The sequence below is a fragment of the Ictalurus punctatus genome, chromosome 27 (genome assembly GCF_001660625.3).
Source record: "Ictalurus punctatus breed USDA103 chromosome 27, Coco_2.0, whole genome shotgun sequence".
Lineage (NCBI taxonomy): Eukaryota > Metazoa > Chordata > Actinopteri > Siluriformes > Ictaluridae > Ictalurus > Ictalurus punctatus.
Window position 1 is genome coordinate 5,965,001 of NC_030442.2, and position 22,500 is coordinate 5,987,500.

General features: G+C 39.8%; 1 protein-coding gene across 11 annotated transcripts in view; it reads left to right on the forward strand.

Annotated features, from left to right (window-relative positions):
- The window catches only part of dgkza (diacylglycerol kinase, zeta a), a 177,340-nt gene that overhangs the window by 86,046 nt on the left and 68,794 nt on the right, over positions 1 to 22,500 (forward strand). For 6 of the 11 annotated variants that reach the window (XM_047151615.2, XM_053676604.1, XM_053676608.1 and 3 more), the window contains exons 2-4: positions 16,421 to 17,192; positions 17,515 to 17,623; positions 21,496 to 21,591. In XM_047151615.2, coding sequence (XP_047007571.1) covers positions 16,477 to 17,192; positions 17,515 to 17,623; positions 21,496 to 21,591 — 921 coding nt within the window. In that variant the 5' untranslated portion in view covers positions 16,421 to 16,476. The remainder of the gene's footprint in view (positions 1 to 16,420; positions 17,193 to 17,514; positions 17,624 to 21,495; positions 21,592 to 22,500) is intronic. The other 5 variants (XM_053676609.1, XM_053676611.1, XM_053676612.1 and 2 more) reach the window with 1 other exon arrangement.

The window sequence follows — 22,500 nt, forward strand, 5'->3', positions numbered from 1 at the left end:
TTGGACTTGGGAGGAAACCGGAGGAAATCCCCGAAGCACAGGGAGAACATGCAAGCTTTGCACACACACGAGCAGTGGCAAGGTTTAAAGCCCTGACCTTGTGTGAGGTGTGAAGCAGATGTGCTAACCACTAAGCCACCATGCCCCCAAACTCAGGAACCAATAGGTTCTATTTTGAGCGCAATCATACAGGGCCATTGTATCATTTTATTTTTAGACCACACGATGTTTTTTTTTAGTAGCGTACATTTTAACCTTCATTATCACCTTAGTTTTGTGCATGTGGACTTCTTTCTTCAGTCCACGCCAGACTTTAAATCCAGAGACAGTCATGGTAAAAGAATAAATAAATAATAAAAGTGTTTTTTAACCATTTCTGTATTGATTTGATTTGATTTGGAAGATGAGCCAAGTATGCGTCATGTTGAAAGCTCTGCCTGTGAACAAGTCAGAACCTGTGGCAGAGATGACCTGGTTTTGGGCTGAAATATCCAGATACTTGGCAGAATTCATGATGCCATCAATCTTGATCAATCAGCCCCAAAGTGCAAGTAGTCACGTTCAATGTAGTTTTCACACAGAATTTGTGAAAGCCCCTCATCCTGTTGATGTATATGTGCAGTTATGAGTGGTTTTGCATTGGAGAGGATAATTAAGCTCGATTTACGTACTTTGGTGAAATGAGGCACAAATTGGATTTGAATTTGATTTAAGTGGACCATGTAATCAGTATGAACTGAAGGCGATGCCGAGGGTGTGGTGATGTTCAGAACTGAATGTAGCTGAACGAATATGTTTTGTGTACATTAGAGCCAACAAATAGGAAAGGAAATGTCATTTTGGGAGTGTGTGTGTGTAAATATAGTCCTGTCATTGCATGAATTAAACAGCAACGTGCAGGCCTTGTATTTTGAATGAAGCAAGTCCACTTTGTAGCACAATAAACACAGTACAATTCATCATTAATTCATGTTCAGTAAGTGCATTATCCTGGTCACGGTTGCTGTAGTCTCAGCCTCAGACATTCCGCTCACAGGCTACAAATCATTTGAGATCTGTTGTCCACTTTTCTGGACACGAGCTTTAAGATTGCAATCTGATTTGCTTGTTACACTTCCGTGCGCTGGTTTCTGAGGGAAAACAAACTTACTTATTTATTTAAAAATAAATAAATGATGTGTGATAGCTTGAAAATAAAAGATTCTTTTCAATTCAGTTTTATTTGTAGAGTGCTTTTAACAACGGACGTAGTCCCAAAGCAGCTTTACAGAAATACATCAATTCAGGACATAGATTTGTAAATGTATGAGTTTATCCCTAATGAGCGAGCCAGAGGTGACGGTGGTGAGGAAAATCTCCCTGAGACGATGTGAGGAAGAAACTTTGAGAGAAACCCGACTCAAAAGGGAACCCGTCCTCGTCTGGGTGACACCGGATAGCGCGATTAGAAGTAAACCCCTTCTATAAATGTGCTAATATCACATGCTCAAATAGTGCAGTTGTGTAACCAAGAAAATTCAGTACAGTTTTTACATGAAATCTGTTTTGTTGAACTTCTCCACTGTTCACTGATGGAGACTTGTGGTAATTGCAGTCCTAAAGCTATCATAGCAATTGTAGTTCTAGGCATCACAGCATAACTGTTCATATGAATTGAGGTCCAAAGCCATCTTTATGGTTTTTAAGTGGTCCCATCCTCAGTAATGATCTCTAGACTGCACCATGTGGAGCCGTCCTCAGCAGCAGCACGTGACTTCCGGTTGATAAGAAGTCCAAGCAGAAGTAGGGCATTAGGATGGATCAGGCAGGTCCGTTGAGCAGAAGGGGTCAGGATCACTGGTATCTCGGGAGTATCACGTAGCTCGACAGAAAGACAGAGGGAGCGATTATAAGGTATGGTTATTGTCCCATAATGGTTAAGGACAATGTACTTTGTGTGAGTGCAAGCAGGGTGGGGCGACAACATCCAAACATCCCAGTTCACCACAACATCCTATGCCTGTGAGCCCTCTACATCTGCTCCTTTACCAAGAAAAAAAAGATTCACAAAAAGCTTGAGTAAACAAATATGTTTTCAGCCTAGACTTAAACACCTGAGACTGTGTCTGAGTCCCGAACACTAATTGGAAGACTGTTCCATAACTGTGGGGCTTTGTATGAGAAAGCTCGTCCCCCTGCTGTAGCCTTCACTATTCAAGGTACCAACAAATAGCCTGCACCTTTTGATCTAAGTAGGCGTGGCGGATCATAGAAAACCAAAAGTTCACTCGGGTACTGTGGTGCGAGACCGTTTAGTGCTTTATAGGTCAGTAGTAGTATTTTATAATCAATGTGAAATGGGAGCCACTGCTGTGTTGATCAGATCGGGTTGATGTGGTCGTATCTTCTGGTTCTAGTGAGGACTCTAGCAGCTGCATTCTGGACTAACTGGAGTGTGTTTGTCATGCTGGAACATCCAGACAATAAGGCATTACAGTAATCTAGTCCAGAGGTGACGAATGCATGAACTAATATTTCTGCAACTAATATTTCTGCATCATGTAGTGACAATATGTTTCTTATCTTAGAAATATTTCTGAGATGAAAGAAGGCTATCCTAGTAATATTATCTACATGAGCATCAAATGATAGGCTGGAGTCAATAATCACTCCAAGGTCTTTAACTGCTGCACATGATGAAACAGAAAGACCATCCAGAGTTACTGTGTGATCAGAAAGCTTATTTCTAGCTATACGTGGTCCTAATACAAGTACTTCAGTCGTATCAGAATTAAGTAAAAGGAAGTTAATAAGTATCTAATGTCTAACGTCCTTTACACAATCCTCAACTTTACTAAGCTTCTGTCTGTCCTCTGGCTTCGCTGAAACATACAACTGTGTATCATCAGCATAACAGTGGAAGCTAATTCCATGTTTACGAATAATTTGTCCTAGAGGTAGCATATATAAAGTAAAAAGCAATGGGCCTAAAACAGAACCTTGTGGAATACCAAATTTAACCGCTGTATTTTGCAGTTGCCCATCAGACAAATAGGTCCAACAACCAAAAAGATAAAAACAAACAAACATGCAAAACAAGATATAGGGGTGCATTATACTGTAGTGCTTGGTACTCTGTCAGAATCCGACACACGTCAGCTGAGGTGATCCGTCTGAGGGGAGAACGCTTTGTTCCTAGGCGGATTAGTTATCACTCGCGTATGTGGAAATACTGATGAGACCGTGCAAAACAGAGTGCAGCGCTTATAGCAGCCATATAATACAACTCTTCAGCGAGCACAAAACACCGTCACCTCGTGGGAAAAAAATAAAGACACTTTCCAGACTCAACTAACATCTTTTACTGTCAGTGAAAGGACAACACTATACCTCATAGCCCAAAAAGATGTGCTACATGTTCATGTACTCGTCCATTTTCCTGAGTCTGTATTCTTGCACTCGGCTAGTGCATTAATGCATTATTAGGTTACATTAGCTACCACTTTTAGCCTCGTCAATTAGGTTTCAAGGCAAACAAAACATGGGACTGGGCAGCACACGGGGGATTTTACCTGCCTGCTGGGTTTCTGATGAATTTATCATTTGTCTGCCACTGCACAAGCTTTTCACAGCATGATAGTCACTGGATTTAAAAAACACAAAAAGTTCAGAGAATCCCATCTGCAAATGTTATTTAAGAGATTAGTTTTAAACAGTTTGTGGCTGGTGAATGAGATCATCTCACATGTTTGCCGACATGCTGCAAGAAAGGTCTGTGATTGGGTGTTTTCACTGTCTGTCAAATTCCGTGTGAAAGTGGCCCGTGTATCGTGAGGAAAAGTGAAAAATTGAGTCCTAGGGTGTGTGGTGCTGAAGATCATGAGAGAGCTGCAGGGCATCTCATCCACACACACACACACACACACACACACACACACACACACACTTATTCATACCTAGCCGGGATTTAAATTAGCCAGTCCACCTACCAGTGTGTTTTCCAGACGTTTTTGCGTTGAACTGGAGAAACTAGAGGAACCGGAGTATGTGGAGAACATGCAGGACTCCACGCAGACAGTAATCAGAGCTCCGGCTCGAACCCCAGACCCTCCAGCTGTCAGACAGCAACGTTACCTGCTGCACCACTGTGCTCTCATATTTATCTGTGTGGATGTTGATTAGGTGTGTGTTCACACATTAAACTCTGAAGTATTACAGTGTTCCTGCTTTCACAACGTTTCTGAGATTAGCATGCAAATTGTATACAGTTTCCTCTAAACAGTCTGGTGCACACACACATCATGCATGAACAACATCCGCACACACACACACACACACACACACACACACACACACACACAGAGCACGTGCATTAGTTTTTGCGAGACCAGCATTGATAACTGGGTTGATAAACTGGAAAATGGGTCTGAACGCTTCACCTAGAAGTGTATTTCCGCTTCTCTAAGATTTGTGTTTGTGTTGTTTAGATTGCTTGGCTGTGAGATGCAGAGAGATTTTTACATCTGCAGAATTTTCCTCCCATTTAAGAAAAAAAAAACAAACAAACAGCTTATTTCCTGGTTTGACTTTACCAAGCATGCTGAGGTGTCATCTAGTTGCACCCAAACGCAGGAAATAAGTATTCTCACTTTTAGGGGGGAAAAAAAACATCATCAGAACTGTGGATGAATGTGTGTGTTCAGAATACATCATATAAAAAGTACCAGGCATTTGCTGATCAAGGTGATCTAAATCACAATACTGAATTAATGTGAAAAAGGCTTCAGAAAGACTGAAGCTGCTTCTCTTTCCTTTCTCCACTCCCTCGTTTCTCTCTCAGGACCTCGACCCCCAACTGGGGTGTGTGTGTGTGTGTGTGTGTGTGTGTGTGTGTGTGTGTGTGTGTGTGTGTGTGTGTGTGTTTTAAACAGACCTCATGCTCTTTAGCCAAGTGAGTCATTTTTTCAGAAGCTTCTGTGCCTCGCTTGCTTAAGAAAGTGTGATTACGGTGCTATGAGCTATTAATGTCACTCTCCTTTTGTGATGCAGGTTATTAAAGCTTAATGGAAAATCTCGAAAGAGCAAAGAACGGATTTTAAACTCGCCTTAGCAGCCGAGCCCAGACCACGCGACCTCAATCAAACACCAAGAAACTGCTTCAATATAAGTACAGAAACTGTAAGATCGCAGCAATAAACAGAAGATTCCATCCCTCTCTCTCTCTGTGTGTCTCACTCTCTTCCTCTCGGTCTGTCTCTCTCTCCCTGTCTCTCTCACTCACTGTCTCTGTGTTGGGTCTGTATTGACCTCTGACCTGTTTCCCAAAATGTCCTGGGTGGGAAAATTGGGGGTGCTTTGGGGTGTGTGTGTGTGTGTGTGTGTCTGTCTGTCTCTGGGGAGTGACTGTAGAATGTTTTTTTTTTTCTGTAAGCTGTCATAATGCTTCATAAACAGATAAGGGAAATCAGTTCAGGAATTTGAACTTACTTTTGAGTAAGTTTTTAATTTTCTTGATGCATTTTAAAAGAAATTTCCTACCTTCTACTCAATACATTAAAAACGGGTCAATTTTTATTTTCTGAACATTATCTAGCTACTTTAAATATTAGGCCTTTTGGTTTTATTTGTCGTAAAGTTTTTATTCCTTGACCTTCTACTCAAAAAATACAGTTGACATTTATACAGTGCCCTCCACTAATATTGGCACCCTCGGTAAATATGAGCAAAGAAAGTTGTGAAAAATTGTCTTTATTAATTCATATGAGGAAAAATGTATTTGAAGTGTATTCCCACTGATATTTAAAATTTTTAGTACACCTGGTGGACTAGGAACCGGAAATTGTTCAACCATGACTTCCTGTCTCATATGAGGAAACAGTTTTGACAAATTCGCTTAATCATTCATAACAATGTGTCAGACCAAGGAATATAGCTGTGATGTACGGCAAAAGGTTGCTGAGCTTCACAAAATGGGAAATTAATGTATTAAGAATTAATGGCATTAATTAAGCAGTTTCCAGTCAACTGGAAATGTTATGAATCGACCAGGAATTGGACGCGTGTTTATATCGTCTCAACGCACTGTGAAAAGGACGGTTCGAGTGGCCAAATAATCTCCAAGGATCACAGCTGGAGAATTGCAGAAGTTATTTGCGTCTTGGGGTCAGAAAGTCTCCAAAACTACAATCCGGAGTCACCTACATCACCACAAACTGTTGTTTGGAGGGGTTTGAAGAAAAAAGCCTCTACTCTAGGGCTGCATGATTGGGGCCAAAATGATAATCACGATTATTTTGATCAATATGGAGTTCACAATTATTTATCACGATTATTCATTGACTTTAGGGACAGCATATTTTTATTGCACTTTGACATTTAAATAAACAGACCGTTGCTTTCACCTCCATTCCTGCTAATGTACAAATCTTTGCATCAAATTAGACTGATCCTTAAAGTGCATCATCTCAGAGAAGCAAACCATCAATAAAATGGTACCCAAAATATAGGATAAGTAAAACTAAAAACGCCATTAACCAAATGAAAACAATTCGGGTGAATGCATAAAAGACAATAACGGTGTTTACAGGAGGAGAGACGCAGCCAAATCACCCAATAGAGCGGTCGTCTCTGCGTCACGTCATTTTGTACCGGAAGCCGGAAGTTATCATCACACCGCTTCCCTCGACAAAAACCAATCGGATTTTCAGAATAGACTTTTGGATTATTGCAAAAAATAATCTGTGATCAACAAAAGTTTACAATATTAACACGTTTTGTGCATCAAGATCATTTTCACAAGTGAACACAACTTTTATGAAGTTTGAAACCTAAATAAATCTCCAGAAATAAACAGCTAACCGTACGCTATAAACGAACTACACCACAGTCGCTCGACTTCAACGTCACCATCACCGAGCTTCAGACTACTTTTCCCAGCTTGATTTAAAACATTTTCCATAATACGGATTTACTCTTTGGATGAATCTTCATCCACGTTTTTTTGGGGAATTGTGCACTGCACACCTGAACCTCATGACGTTTAGTGTCCTCGACAACGTCTGTAGTCCCATTTAGGAACATGTTAGTGTCACAATTTCCCCTCGCGCAGGTGCTGGAGCACGCTCGCTCTGAAACCTGAAGTGAAGCTCACAGCGCGAGCGCTAAAACGCTAAAGCTGTTTCTGGGTTTTGGTGTTACAAAATGACGTCATCCCTGCAGCACTCTATGGTGACTGGCCGTAAGTTTAGGAAGCGCTTGATTTGATCTGCAGTGGAGCTTTCTATGAGCGGAGGACGAACTTTAAACGTCAGTATCGCAGTCGATCATGTTCATTTAATCGTGGGCAGTCAAAATCGTAATCGAGATCGATATTCAATTAATTGTGCAGCCCTACTCTACCCTCATCCTAAAACACATTCAAGTGTCTTCAGTTTGCCAGACCCTACTGGAACTTCGAATGGGATCAGGTTCTATGGTCAGATGAAACCAAAATGGAGATTTTTGGCAGTAAACACCAGAGGTGGTTTTGGCGCACACAGAGAGGTAGTCATATGGAAAAGTACCTCATGCCCACGGTTAAATATGGTGGTGGCGCTTTAATGTTTTTGGGGCTGTTTTTGGGGCTGTTTAGGATGCATGGCATCATGGACTCATCAAATCATCAGTCAAATATCAACAGATATTGAATGAAATCCTGACTGCCGCTGCCAGAAAGCTTAAAATGGGCCGTGGTTGGATCTTCCAGCAGGACCAAAACATACATCAAAATCAACACAAAAATTATTTACTGACCACAAAATCAAGGTCCTGCCCTGTCCATCTCAGTCCCCTGACTCGAACCCCATAGAAAACTTGTGAGGTGAACTGAAGAGGAGTCCACCAGCGTGGACCTCAAAATTCTCCAACCTCATCAGGCATTATAGGAGAAGACTCAGAGCTGTTATATTGGCAAAGGGAGCTAGCACAAAGTATGTTTTGTTTGCAATTGTTTGATATCCAATAGAGCAGACTATTTTTGTTTAATTTTTTTATTTTTTATTTTAAACAAAAGATCAAAAGGTTAAACAATAAGGACAATTTTTCACAGCCTTCTTTGCTCATATTTAACAAGGGTGCCAATATTAGTGGAGGGCACTGTAGGCTACGTGTTTCTTCTTCTTCTTTTTTATTTTTTTTTATTTTTTTGTATTGCAGTTTAGATTAATAACATTTGATTTATGTGACAAGCTACACAGGATAATAGCTGTCAACCCTCAATATGGGAACTCTATAGTGACATTAATAATGGTGGTTTGTGATTTCCACCAGTGTAACAAAATAAAAATCACAGACCTCCTGGATGCTTCATGGAGCTTGCTAGAGTTTTACCTTAATATGAGTAAAGAAATTGTTTTTTGAAAGTATTTAAACTTTTCCAGATATTTTATATATTTTAGAATTTAAGAGGTTGGCCAACAGATTTTACCGATCTCGATAACCAAGTTTGGACTGCCGATAACCGATTAATCAGCCGATTAACGAAAATGAAATAAATAGATCATATATTCACTATTAATACATATTAAAGTGAATAAAAGATAAAAACTAGTTTTTATGTGCTTTATTGGCAAATCCATTTTTTATTGCCAACTCAAGTACAAAGGAAGAGAAGTGTAAAAAAAAAAAAAAAAAAGACCAAATGGAATAAAATGAAATACTAATCGGTTAAATAAAAAAAATAGTGCAAACAACATACATAAACATACAAATTAATTACAATATAAAGGCACTGTATACAGAATAATTGAAAAGAAGAAGGATAAAATGAGTAAAATTACAGAATGAAAGTGAATTTACAAATAAAGGTAAAGAAAAAATCTAAAACATTGATAATATTGAAGAGAGAGAATGGTGAGGCGGATCACTCGCTGTCCCTCGTACTGTGGCAGGCCGAGACGTACAGTATTGTGCTGCTAATATACAGCAGTCTTTGTCTTCTCCTGCAAGGAGGAGGAGTTTTTCATTGTTTGATAGATTGTCAGATGTGTGTGTGTGTGTGTGTGAGTTTTTAATTTGGGTGTAGAAGTTTTCTCTGTGTATTTTGTGCATCCTGCTAGGAAGTGCAGTGTCAGTTGTGTTTTGGTTGCTGTGTAGGACACAACCTTTCTTCCTGTGGCAGCCATGTTTTCCTGTCTCTGCCTGTTTCTATTGCCGAGTCGTGTCCACTGAGGCTGTACCAAGTCAAGGTGGTTCTCAGTTTTGTTTTGTTTTGTTTTGTTTTATCTCACTGTGTACAGATAGTCTTCCGTGGTGTACTGTCTTTTTAGGGCCAAATAGCATTGCATTTTACTCTGTTGTTGTGTTTGGGCTTCCCAATAGTGATGTAGTGCTGTTTCATTTGTAATTTGATCAAATCTAATTTGTTTGACTTTGTTGTTCTGGTCTAATGTGTCAGTCTCTCTCGCTCTCTCTCTCTCTTTCTATCTCTCTCTATCTCTCTCTTCCCCAGCCTTCTCTGTCCAGCATCCGTCACTCCCTCATACTTGCGGCTCTCCCCCTCTCTGAGTCCTCTGCTTTGTTTAGGTAGAGAGACCGTGAACTGAGAGCCGAGACATAAAATATGGACTCTTTTTATTTTAATAACCTCCCTTTAAGATCATGTACACACACACGCTCTTACCTTTACCCTACATGCTGTGTTAGTGTCAGTGCGGTGATAGAGCGGGACGTTGTTTTATTAAGGATGATCTTTGTCAAACATTCTCACTGCACGTCCTCTGTTTTCTCCGTTATTAATAAATGTTAATCCATTTTCCAGAGCTTGCAGTTCTTTATTTATACTTAAAGGCTCTCTTTAATAAAATACCTTTCGCCTTGGTCATATGCAGCGGTGGCTCTGGAAGTTAAAATGCACTTTAATTCGACAATGTTGAAATGACACAAGCCAACTCCTATGAAAGTTACAAGCAGTGAAGGTTAGAATGAGGGTCGTGGTCAGCATTTGTAGCTTTTTGTGTCTTAACATCAAAAGAAAACTTCAAGAGAATGACTGTTGTTAGGAATGTTTATATAAGTGATAACAGTACTTCTTTAGTAAATAAAAAAAAGCACATTAAATAATTGGCAGATTACTGGGGTTTAATAATAATAATAAACTTTTTATATAGCACCTTTTAAAGCAGCTTCTCAAGACACTTTTCACAATAAGAAAATACCAAGAAAAATAAAAAAAGGAATAAGAGGAGTAAAACACTTTAGGCTGTGCTGCTGTTGGAAAATAATAATAAAGGAAATTCATATTTTCACATGCACACACGAATCGACTTTCTACACTGGGAGGAAAAAATGTTCATTGAATCCTCACTCGTACCTAAGCTGAGAATTGAACCCCGGTCGCTGTGAAAATACAGAAACCACATTAGCGCTGTGCTATTCTAGCGCGCACACGGTTTAGCCATGTTAATTTAAATACTATAGTTATAGTACCCACACTGTGTGAATTGGTCATGATCACTTTACATAATTCAATCTTGTAATTAGAAACTTGTTGAAACTCGATTTAGCGGACGCAATGCCATCACGTTTTGATGAGAAATGTAATATTTTTTTTCCTTAAATCTTTACACTTTTGCACAGTACTGTGTGTCTAAAACCGATGAAAGCAAGCTACTAGACTGTATGTTGTCGACTCTCAACTGCCTTTTACAGGGTTACTCTAAAATAATAAATAAATAAAATCACTAGATAGTAGCTTATAACATAAGTGTAATAGCACTTGAAGCTGCTGCTGTTGTTGTTTTTAATAATGTTGTCCTGCCCCACCAAAACCTACTGTCATGAGCCACTGCTGCTCTCAATCACACTAAGTCTACTTTAATGTTAAATTACTTCTAATGTTTTGGTAACTGTAAAGTGATTCCGAATTGTGTCTAGAAATCTTACAGACTATTAGAAAGAATTCTGTTCAAAGTTGGACAGAGACACTAAAGCCTATTGTATGAAATGTCTGAAACTGTACTGAATCTGTACTGGCTAAAAGAACCTTCTGCACTATGAAGGACGCAGAATATAACCACCTGCATTATACAGGACGCAGGATATAGGTAGGATATAGGAAAACCCCAGTAGAACCATTAAAGGTTAGCTTGCAGTCTTCCTTGCCTTCAAGGAGGACATTTTGTATTAAGTTTCATATAAACAGCCCAAGCTCATAGATATAACCATCACATATGGAAATATTACACATTTCACATACTTAATCATTTCATCCAGACAGCCTTACTGCATCTGAAGTATACAGTATATATGCATTTATACATCCGTCATCCTCACAAACATAATCTGTGTCTGTCGTACTGCATGAACACATCGCATCCTGTATACATATAAACATTCATGATGCAGCAAAGGCTGTTTGTAGAGCACTAATATTACCAAGGGAACCAAGTTCAAGCTTGTTTTCTCTCTGATTGAAGAGGACACTCAGGGTCCTGAGATATATTGCTCTACTTAAATAGCTCTGCTTTTAAACATTACTCAGGGACGTATGATGATGTAAAAAAGATTAGATTTTCACAATTAGTCACTTTATCATTTTATTTAAAAACAAAATCCACTGATTCATTTTAAGGTAAACTTAGTCTCTTTTTTGTACACTGTTTAATTCACAATTCTGATTGGTCAGAAGGTGTTGATTTGAATTTTTTTTTTTTTAATAAAAAAAAAATATTTTTATTGAGAAAGAAAACATACTTCCTGTCACACAGAAACAATACCATTCTCATTTTTTGTTATACCTACATAAACACACATACATGCATACATAGTGTAGAAAAGAAAAACAAACTTAGAGTACGATCAACTAATCTGGAGTTACTGACGACTCCTTTCAGCTGTTCAGAATCGTTTCCTTCTTTTGGGAGTCAGTAACTCTGTTTGTCGTGCGCTTTGATTTTTGAAACTTTGCAGATTTTTTACATTCACAACCAGCGATATAGCATACTACATGCAGGGTAATATCTGAAAAACCATAATAAGTGCACTTTAACAAAGAAAAATGTCCAAGCCAGTGTCATCAATTGCTGGACCACAGCAAAGTATCTTATTGCTATTATAATCAGAAGAACTGAAAAACATGTGGAAAAAATGCCTGGTGTTTTTAATTTAAACTTTTTTTTAACATGAACCATCATGGCTTCTGTCTCAGCTCGTTGCATTTATGTAAATAATTTACCCAAGTACATCTCAGAGGAGAGGGAAAGAGTTTTCACAGTTTGATTAGTGAAGTGACGACATGAGTTGTTAAAAACACAAAAAAAGGATGATGGTGAAAACACAGTGTTTAAAGATGACTGGACAGACAAGTAAAGTGTACCATGATTTCCAACATGGGGAAGTCTGAAAAGTTGTAGTTGTTATTGTTAAAATTCTGATTCACAAATAAATGCTCATATTGTGAATGAGTTTGTGTGTAAAACAGGAGCTTGTAACTGTGTGTATGTGTGTTTGTCTTCTGTATAGTTTAACGCCTACTGGATATGCTCACACTGTTGAGTATGTGTGGGGGTGTTTTGAAGAACCGTGACAACATCATGGTATTTGTGTAAGGAATGTAGTCTCGTTGTTTATACCCTATGGAGAACAGGAAACCCTGTCGTACAGTCACAGAGACAGGCGGATGCGTTTATTGTAACATGTTATGCATACAGTCCCTTCTAAAAGCACTGGAACGGCAAAGCCAATTCTGACATCACCAAACTGTTCCATTCTTCTTTTGTGATGCTTTTCCAGGCTTTACCATAATTGCTTTCAGTTGTTGTTAGTTTTTGCGGGTTTCTCCCTTCAGTCTCCTCCTCAGGAGGTGAAATTCTGCTCAATTGGATTAAGGTCTGGTGATGGATTCGGCCAGTCTAAGACCTTCCAGTTTTTTCCCCCCGATGAAGTTCTTTGTTGAGTTCTCAGTGTGTTTTCTATCGTTGTCTTGCTGAATGAACTTCCTCCCAATAAGACTGGATGCATTTCTCTGTAAATTGGCAGACAGATTGTTTCTGGTGACTTCTGAATTCATTCTGCTGCTACAGTCATGAGTTGCATCAATAAAGATTAGTGAGACTGTTCCAGAAGCAGCCGTGCAAGCCCATGACACTACCTCCACCATGATTGACTGATGAGCTTCAGTGTTTTGGATCATGAGCAGGTCCTTTCTTTCTTCATCGGCTGTGGGCCGGGGCGGCTGTGGCACAGGCGGGCACAGCCGGGGCGGCTGTGGCTCAGGCGGTGGAGTGGGTTGTCCACTAAGCGTAGGGTTGGCGGTTCGATTCCCGGTCCACATGACTCCAAATGACTCCACATGCCTAAGTGTCCTTGGGCAAGACACTGAACCCAAAGTTGCTCCCGATGGCAAGTTAGTGCCTTGCATAGCAGCTCTGCTACCATTGGTATGTGTGTGTGTGTGTGAATGGGTGAATGAGACACAGTGTAAAGCATTTTGGATAAAAGCGCTATATAAGTGCGCCATTTACCAACTGTTGTTGTTTTCCTTGGCCGACCTGTTCTGTGTTTGGTCATTAGTACACCAGTGGTTTCTTTCTTTTTCAGGACATTCCAAATTGTTGTATTGGCTATGCACAATGCTTGTGCAGTGGCTCTGATTAACTTTCCCCCTTTTCTCAGCTTCAAAATGGCTTGCTTTTCTCCCATAGATGTGAAACCCAGGGCTCAAACCAAGAGTAGACATTCAGAGCTAATTCTTTAAACAATCAATTTAACAGGGCACACCTGGGCAGCAAGAAACACCTATCAATCACATGCTCCAATAATGACACATCTAGATGCAATTGTGCGGAAATGAAAGCTAACATTTTGATCTATTGTGTCATTTTCATCTTTTGATCTCGAACACAGATGTCTTCAGTGTATAGTAAAAACCATAGAATTGGCCTTGCTGTTCCAATACTTTCAAAGGGGTCTGTCTGTTCATATTGATACTGTGTGTGAATTTCATCAGTCAGTATAGTGCATAACCTTTGTTAGATATTGCTTAAGAACTACTAATGAGACATTTTCAGAGCTTTAAATGAGCCTAATGAAACGGTTTCATCTGCTATGACCTCCTTTAGTGAGGCAGTTCATTAACAATCTATATTTTGCTGACTTCAAGACTCCAAGAATAATATAGTCTTTATTTGATACTTGATGTGTAATATTTAATGAGTGTTTATGGAGGATGTTTTCTTCACTATTGCAGGGTGCATAAAACCATTTGCACACATTTATGTACACACAGGCATGCATTCCCCTAGTCTGGGTATTGCTTCTGTGAGAATATGTAGTCTATAAAACCACACACTGATACAAGCGCCTCAGTTAACGACGTGTTTGTGCATTGAATGACCTTTAATTAGTGTGTGCAACAGAAAGCTGGTCACAAGTGCTATGAGAAACTGTGAACTGTGCTAAAGATTAGTTTCTCACTTGCTCACATATTTATACACACACACACAGTTAAGTTACCTCGTATTAATAGCTACTCTTCAGTTCTTCAGTGGTTCTGCTTTTGACATTTTGTCTACAAAAAAAAAAAAAAAGACTTCTTTTGGAATTGAAAATGACATTCAGCACTGTTGCATTCTCGATTCTGATTGGTCAGATGGTGTTGATAAATTTTGTATCACAGCAACTCTGACCGTAGTTCCAGCTTTAGGTAAATCACAGGTTTATATAAATGCACTCGTTTTAATACGGCATTGTTTCTGTTAGAGGTTGACCGTTAGTCGATTTTACCAGTAAGTAAGTTGGGTAGTACCTGCTGATAACCGATTAATCAACTGCTAGTTTTTAAAATTGATACTGAATGAAAACATAACACTCAAGTTAAAGTATTGCTGAACTTTTATTACAAAAATAAACAGCACTGAGTGTACCATGAAAATATACTGTACTATTTTAAATGAAATAAATATTAATATATATTAACTATTAATAAATATTAAACTATTAATAAATATAAAAGATATACATAAATTAACGGAACCAAAAAGTAACACTCCAAATAACAAATACAAATAGAGACATCCAAAATGAATAATAATAATAAAAAAAACACAACAAATAACACAACAAAATTTGTCAGTGTCAGTTTTTATGTCACCTCTAGAGGCCGCTCTCTTACCGACAGCAGAACCGGGAAAAACTATAGGTGTGGATTTTTGCAGATAACCGATAGTTCTAGCAACCGGTTGTCTGTGCTGATTAATCGATAAAACGTATCAATCAGTTGACCTCTAGTTTCTACTGAAATAAACTGATAATGATGAGGATAACAACTTACACAGGTCTTTAATCCATTTAATGTGTTCGAGACTCCAAATAAATAGATAAAATATACGTGGCCCAGCGCTGAGACCCACTCTACCTGCTATGGTAGAGTGGGTCTCACCTGCTACCTTGCTCTACCTGTCTATGTAGATCTCTCAGGGCAACAGCAGCAGTAGTTATAAATAGCTTACAGATAGTATGTGTGTGTGTGTGTGTGTGTTGGTTCGGTATTGACCAAACACAACCAGAAATCAGCCTCACTTTCTCCAGGTAAGCTTACCTGGCCAGGTGAACAGCACTGTATTGTGGAGTTGTGGCGATCTCGGATCAGTTTCTGTACACAGCGAGGTCGTGTTGCACCTGATTAGGGTTTAGTCAGACATTAGGAAACTCTGCAATTTAGATGTCTGTAGCAGATAATTTGATCAAGTTTCTCCATTGAGGACCTAATTAGGAACTGTTCAGTGTGTTTTGTGGTTCTTGATCTTGATGTCCAGTTGCTCAGGCAGCTTTGCCTCTCCGAGACAGGATGATGTTGGAATTTGAGGTTGGTGCATATACTGTAGAAGATCAGTGGCAAGCAGTTTACATTTACGGCATTTGACAGACGCCCTTATCCACAGTGACTTAGATTTATCTCCTTTACTTCAGCTGAGCAGTTGATGGCTAAGGGCTTTGCTCAAGGGAATTGAACTCAAAATCAGTAGTCCAACGGCTTAATCACTGAGCTCCCTGTGCCAGTGAAGCCACTGTTTCCCTGTGGAGAGATCGGTGTCATGTTGCTTTGGCACTGCATGCGACATTCACTCAAATTCAAACCTGACCCAGATTACGCAAACTTTTCAAAGCACAACCAATAAGATGAGGCCTTATACGTGACGTAGCAAAAATGTGTGTTCTCCCACCTTCTGCAAAGGACTATGAATGATCAGTGATTTTAAACATGTCTTGATGAAGTAGCACCACATTTAAATCACTTTTAAATGAGTCACCTTATTGGTGACCAAAACGCTGATCATCAGAATGTGGCCTTAAAGAGCAGCACTGCATTCCGTGTGTGTGTGTGTGTGTGTGTGTGTGTGTGTGTGTGTGTGTGTGTGTGTGTGTGCACGCTATATACTGACTGATTCGCTCTCCCCTCCCACAGAGCCCTATTTAGTAGGGACCAGTCTTGGTGCATAGCATCCTTTTACCCTCAGAACAATGGACACATTTTTCCGCCGTCATTTCCGTGGGAAATGCCGCGAGGCAGTCAGGCGTCGGCGCACCAGCATGGCAGTGCCAGCAAGTAAAGTGCGGCGGCGTTCGAGCGCCGGCCTGCCCTCTGTAGACCTCATGCAGAGACGTAGGTCCAGCGTCCAACTTCAGGCAAATGTTGTGGTCCAAAAAAGCAGTGCTGACACCCAAAAAAACGCAGCCAAGGAGAAACACTGCAGCATTTCTGCTCAGCTGCTCGGCCCATCTCTTTTGCTTGCTAGCGTCATCCAAATGAGTGAAAAGAAGGAAATGGGCGAAGGAAGTGAGGGAGGACAGGCCTCTGCCTCAGACTCGGAGAGCAACAGCAGCTGGGAGGAGCCTGAAGAATCAGAGGTTGAATGCTGTGCATCGTGGTTACCTCAGAGTCTGTTAATAGCCGAGAGCATTCAGCCCCGCCCCTTCATCCGTGCGCCACGCTGTTTACGCCGAAACTCCTCCCACTTGCTTCCAGCTGAGGCCGTGTATCGTGGCCCTGGCTACTACGGGCTGTACGGGCGTTACCGGAGAAACAGCCAGGCATGGAGGGCAGCAAATGTGGGGGTGGGGCCTGCACGGGCAGGGAGGCGGAGCTCTATGGCAGCTCGGGCCTACAGCATGAGCTCCCCCTGGTGGCAGGGGATGTACTACAATCCAGAGACGGACACATGGAGTGGGTTCCTCTCGTATGTGAAGGTTTAAGTATTTTGTGTGTGTGTGTGTGTGTGTGTGTGTGTGTGTGTGTGTGTGTGTGTGTGTGTGTGTGTGAAGATCTGAAGGTAGATATTTGTTGTTGGTAGAAGGTGAAGGTGTTTTTCAGGATATCAGGAACAATCCTTGCTGTATACTTACCACACACACACACAAATGTACATAGTTCTTGTGTAGTTGTGTATACTTTTGCCCCACATTCTCTCTCAAGTATTCAGTTTCTAATTAGATGAATATATTTCTGATCTGATCGGCTGTTGATCATCTCTTTTTGTTTCTTTCTCTTTGTGTGCACAGGAAGGCCATAGCTAAGTCAGGGCTCCAGCACCTGCCGTCTCAACCCAGCTGTTCACTACTGGCCAAGTGTGACTCGGACAGAGAGATACGCAGCACTGTGGACTGGAGCGTGAGTTAACACACCACACACACTTAGCCAAATGGCATAATAAACAATGAGGTGGACTTCTGTTACCGCACACAGTGATGCGTCATGTTACCAGCACACTAATGTAGAGTACACTAACGACAGGCTACATAATTTTGCACATCATGTGCCTGGCAATCCATCCATCCATCTTCTATACCGCTTATCCTTTTCAGGGTCACGGGGAACCTAGAACCTATCCCAGGGAGCATCGGGCACAAGGCGGGGTACACCCTGGACAGGGGGCCAATTAGGGATGCACCAAATGTTCGGCAACCAAAATTATAATAAGTGAAAAGGCCGAATAAATTTGATCGAACAATGACGTGTTTGATGACACGACCAAATAGCCTAGCAACAAGAGTGAGACGCGCGAATGTCACGACCTCGATGAGGGGGCGCGCGTGCATGCACGAGCTGTGGACACGTGCGTTTGTTTTGTTTCTGTCACGTCGCGAGACGTAAGGGAGTAGAGTACAGAAGCAGGTAAAGACGTATTTATTTAAGGGCAGGCAGACAAATCCAGTATCTGCTATAATACTCCGCGAAGTGTACAGGGACGCGAGCGGTATACATCCCCAATATAATCAGCCGTATAGAACCATTTTCTGCACTCTTGTCAATGCACTTTTTAATGCACTTTTTAGTTGTAGGCTACAGAGTGTTCCATTCTTTCAGCAGTCAGTTATAGGCCTAACATCAGCTATTCAAGGGGGCTCAAAGATGACCACATCAAAATATTTTTATTTTACTCATTTATTTATTTAAAGTTATATTGTGCCTTGTTGGTAGCCGATGCCTTCTGGAATGGAAAAAAATGTTCAGTGTTAAATAAATATTTTGAAATTGTAGTTTTTGTAATTGATTTTTTCTTTGAAAAGCAAGACAAACTAGTAAAAAACACATTTTGACTATTTAATTTATGCAATGGTGAAAAAAATGGCAAAATAAATGGAAAAAACGTGTTCAGTCTTCGGCTTTCGGCCAAGTTTTTCTTTAGCTTCGGCCAAGAATTTTCATTTCGGTGCATCCCTAGTGCCAATCCATCGCAGGGCACACTCACATATGCACTATCTTCAGAATCTATAAATACATTTCACCAAAATGACATGCAAAAGTTTTATTTACTTTTTAATCTTGCTTTGGCTTTCTGCCTGCAGAGGTCATGTGAGATAAGGAGCCAGTTAACACGCACTGTGGTATAAACAATCTGTCTGTATACCTCATTAGCTGAGTATGATTTCCTCACACAGTGAATGTCCCACTCTGATCAAGTTCTCAGATAGTTAAGAAACACACATTAGCTTAATCAGTTCAAGCAGTAATCAGATTAAGATCGTGTGCCACAGTGAAGTTTGAATCTTTAAATGTAACGTTGTATTTTGCTATATATAGGTCTGCAGCCTGCAGTTATCTGAACTGTGTACAGTAGAAAATGTCAAACTCTCATAATATGCAGGGCTTTCCCAGGTCACACAACCGTGCAAAGTGGAGCGTACCCAGAGTTAACCCTTATTATCTTACTATCTAGAAATGGACTTATCTGTTCCTCTAAGTCATCTGTTTTTATTTTATACTATGTGTAATTTAGTAAATGAGTATTATAAAATGTACGGTGGTGCTTGAAAGTTTGTGAACCCTTTAGAATTTTCTACATGTCTGCATAAATACAAGCCCTAAAAGCAGATAAAGAGAACACAGTTAAACAAATGAGAGAAAAATATTATACTTGGGGAATTATTTATTGAGGGAAATGATCTGTTATTCAGATATTTGTCGTATCTGTGAGTGGCAAAAGTATGTGAACCTTTGCTTTCAGTATCTGGTGTGACCCCCTTTGTGCAGCAATAACTGCAACTAAACGTTTCCAGTAAGTGTTGATCAGTCCTGCACATCGGCTTGGTCCTCCATTTTAGCCCGTTCCTCAGTACAGAACAGCTTCAACTCTGGGATCTTGGTGGTTTTCCTCACATTCACATACTTTTGCCACTCACAGATATATAATACTGGATCATTTTCCTCAATAAATAAATGACCAAGTATAATATTTTGTCTCATTTGTTTAATTGGGTTCTCTCTGTCTACTTTTAGGACTTGTGTGAAAATCTGATGATTTAGTTCATGTTTATGCAGAAATATAGAAAATTCTGAAGGGTTCAAACTTTCAAGCACCACTGTAAATTATGATATTCCCATGCAGTACCTGTGTATCAGTACAGTCGATCACTGTCTTGAACATCTTCACATTTAGTTGTCGATTTGGATGGAGACCATCGAGTGCTGTTACACATTCCCGGTCAGATTGCAGTCTGGGATGTGACAGAACCATTCAAATACTTCCAGTTTCTTGATTGTGAACCATTCCAGTGTAGCTTTGGTAGTAAGCTACTGTCCTGTTGAATATCTGCTCCAGCCTCAAGTCTCATTTAGAGTGGAAAGGTTCTTCTTCTACGATTGCGCCCTGTATTTTGCTCCTGACCAGTTTCCCAGTCTCTGCTGATGAAATGTAACCTAATGCATAAATATATTGTCCCTTCATAATAGTTGCTTCAATAACATTATCAATATTAGCAATTTTTTATAGAAATATAAATAAGCCATTTGGGATAATAATAGTCTAATATGTGTTAATGGATGTGATGGAAGTAAACTCTTTGTTTCAGCTTTATAGAGGCAAGTCATTTTTAACACTTTCATTTCATCTCATTACATTCAGATTAAAATGATTCGCAATGTACAGTAAATATTCTTTTAACATAAATAAATTAAAAGCGGTTTATTAGAACAGTGGCTCCTGACTCGGGTCATTTAACTACAGTGCAGTGCCCTCCACTAATATTGGCACCCTTGGTAAATATTATTTAAAGTCATACTCGAAGTAAACACTAAATGAATTAAGCCATGTAGAGTATTCCTGTTTTAGTCGCATTATCAACCTGCATTACAGACATGTACACACCTTAGTCACACTGTTAACGTCGTGTGGGAGTTTTCACCGCATTTTGCGACAGGACACGATCACAAACGGCGGTGCTCAACTGTTTTATGGCAAACAAGAAAGCACGGCTGCGTTCGAAACCGCGTGTTTACCTGCTATCTAGTAGGAGAAATACATGTATCTCAGCTACTATATAGACGGTAAGTACGCGGTTTGGGACGCAGCCCACGGCTTCAAGCAGTCGTCTATTTGCACGTACAGCATGACAAATAATTAACTGCACTTGAAACGTTCGTAAAAATTAAAAATAAAAACGCCCAAAACTGTATACGGTTCCATAACGAAGACGAACTGTATGTAGATGCGTGAAATTCTGGAGGGACGTCGGACATCGTGGCGTGGGGACGTAATGACGTGTGCTGTTAATCCATCTATGTTCTACAATATGTGAAACAAGAACATGAAAGGAGTATTCTAAAAGCGACTCACGTAAACACCTTTATCAGAATATTGTCTTATTCAGAATAAGGTCAATAAATAGATTACTGCTGTCCATGTAAACGTAGTCAATGTGTAGATATTTTTTTAACTGATGTAGTATGTAGTTTACTTTTACCTCGAAACCACTAGATAACATCATGCTGCCATGTTATCTAATTCCCAGCCATGAAGTAGTTTCATTTTCACATGTAGCGCTTCTCACACCCGAGTTCAGTTGAAGCAAAACTCGATTCACCGTTTTTAGGGGGACGAGAAGTGTGTATGGTCCATACCTGCGAAAATGGCTTTTACACTCAACCAAATAACTGAGTCTTTGAGCATGCAGGCCGCCTTGAGTCCAGAAAACAAGCCCAGTCATGCTGTGGAGTATCACTGGGTTGAAATATCGAAATTGTGTATTTGTGTTTGTGTGCAGGAGTCAGCACTGTATGGAGAGCACATCTGGTTCGAGACCAACGTCTCTGGGGATTTCTGTTATGTCGGAGAACAGCACTGCTACGCAAGGACACTGGTGCGTGTGCAAGTTTGTACATATATGTGTGTGTGTGTGTGTGTTTCAGCAACCAACTCCTTTCTAATTCCAAACTTAATATGCTGAGAGAAAGAGAAAAAGAGATGCTGGTACAAGGGAAGTGAAGAAGAAAAAGCCCACAGAAAGAGGCAGACTGAGGATGAGAAACAGATCAGCATTTAGGAATGAAACAAGCGAAGAATGAGGGAAGAGGGGATGGGAGGAGATTAACGCTGGGTTCGCCAGGTTCTTACTTGATAATATCCAGTTAGATTTCTGTTTCCTCTCTGCGCTTAACCCAGCTCTCAGACAGCTGGTGGAAAAGAAGATACGATACCCGCTGAGATGAGATGGAACTCACTAGAGAACTAACCTGCTATGTGAAAAAGCTCTACTGTTAGCTTGGTAACATTTAGTAACTAACAAGTTAATTATCTATCTTAATTACATGTCTAAAAAGATTCCCAACTAGCAATCAATTTAGCACGTCCATATCAGACTGCAGTGAAGAGCTGGCATCGGGATTTTATGTTTCTAGCATACTTGTTAATAAATGTCATCAACCTTATTTTGCTCTCTGTAGAGGAAGGTGTTTGATTTTGACTTGCATCTATATGCAGTTACTCTCACCTCTGTGTGTACTTCATTTCCTGGAGTCTAAAATAGATATTGACATGCAGCTGCAATATTTCATGCATTTGTGAATGTTAATTTACATGCTTAAATGTGACTTGGGACTTTATAAGTTTGAAAAAAAAAAAAAAAATATATATATATATATATATATATATATATATATATATATATATATATATATATATATATATATATATATATAATTTATATATATATATATAATTTATATATATATATATAATTTATATATATATATAGAGAGAGAGGCAATCT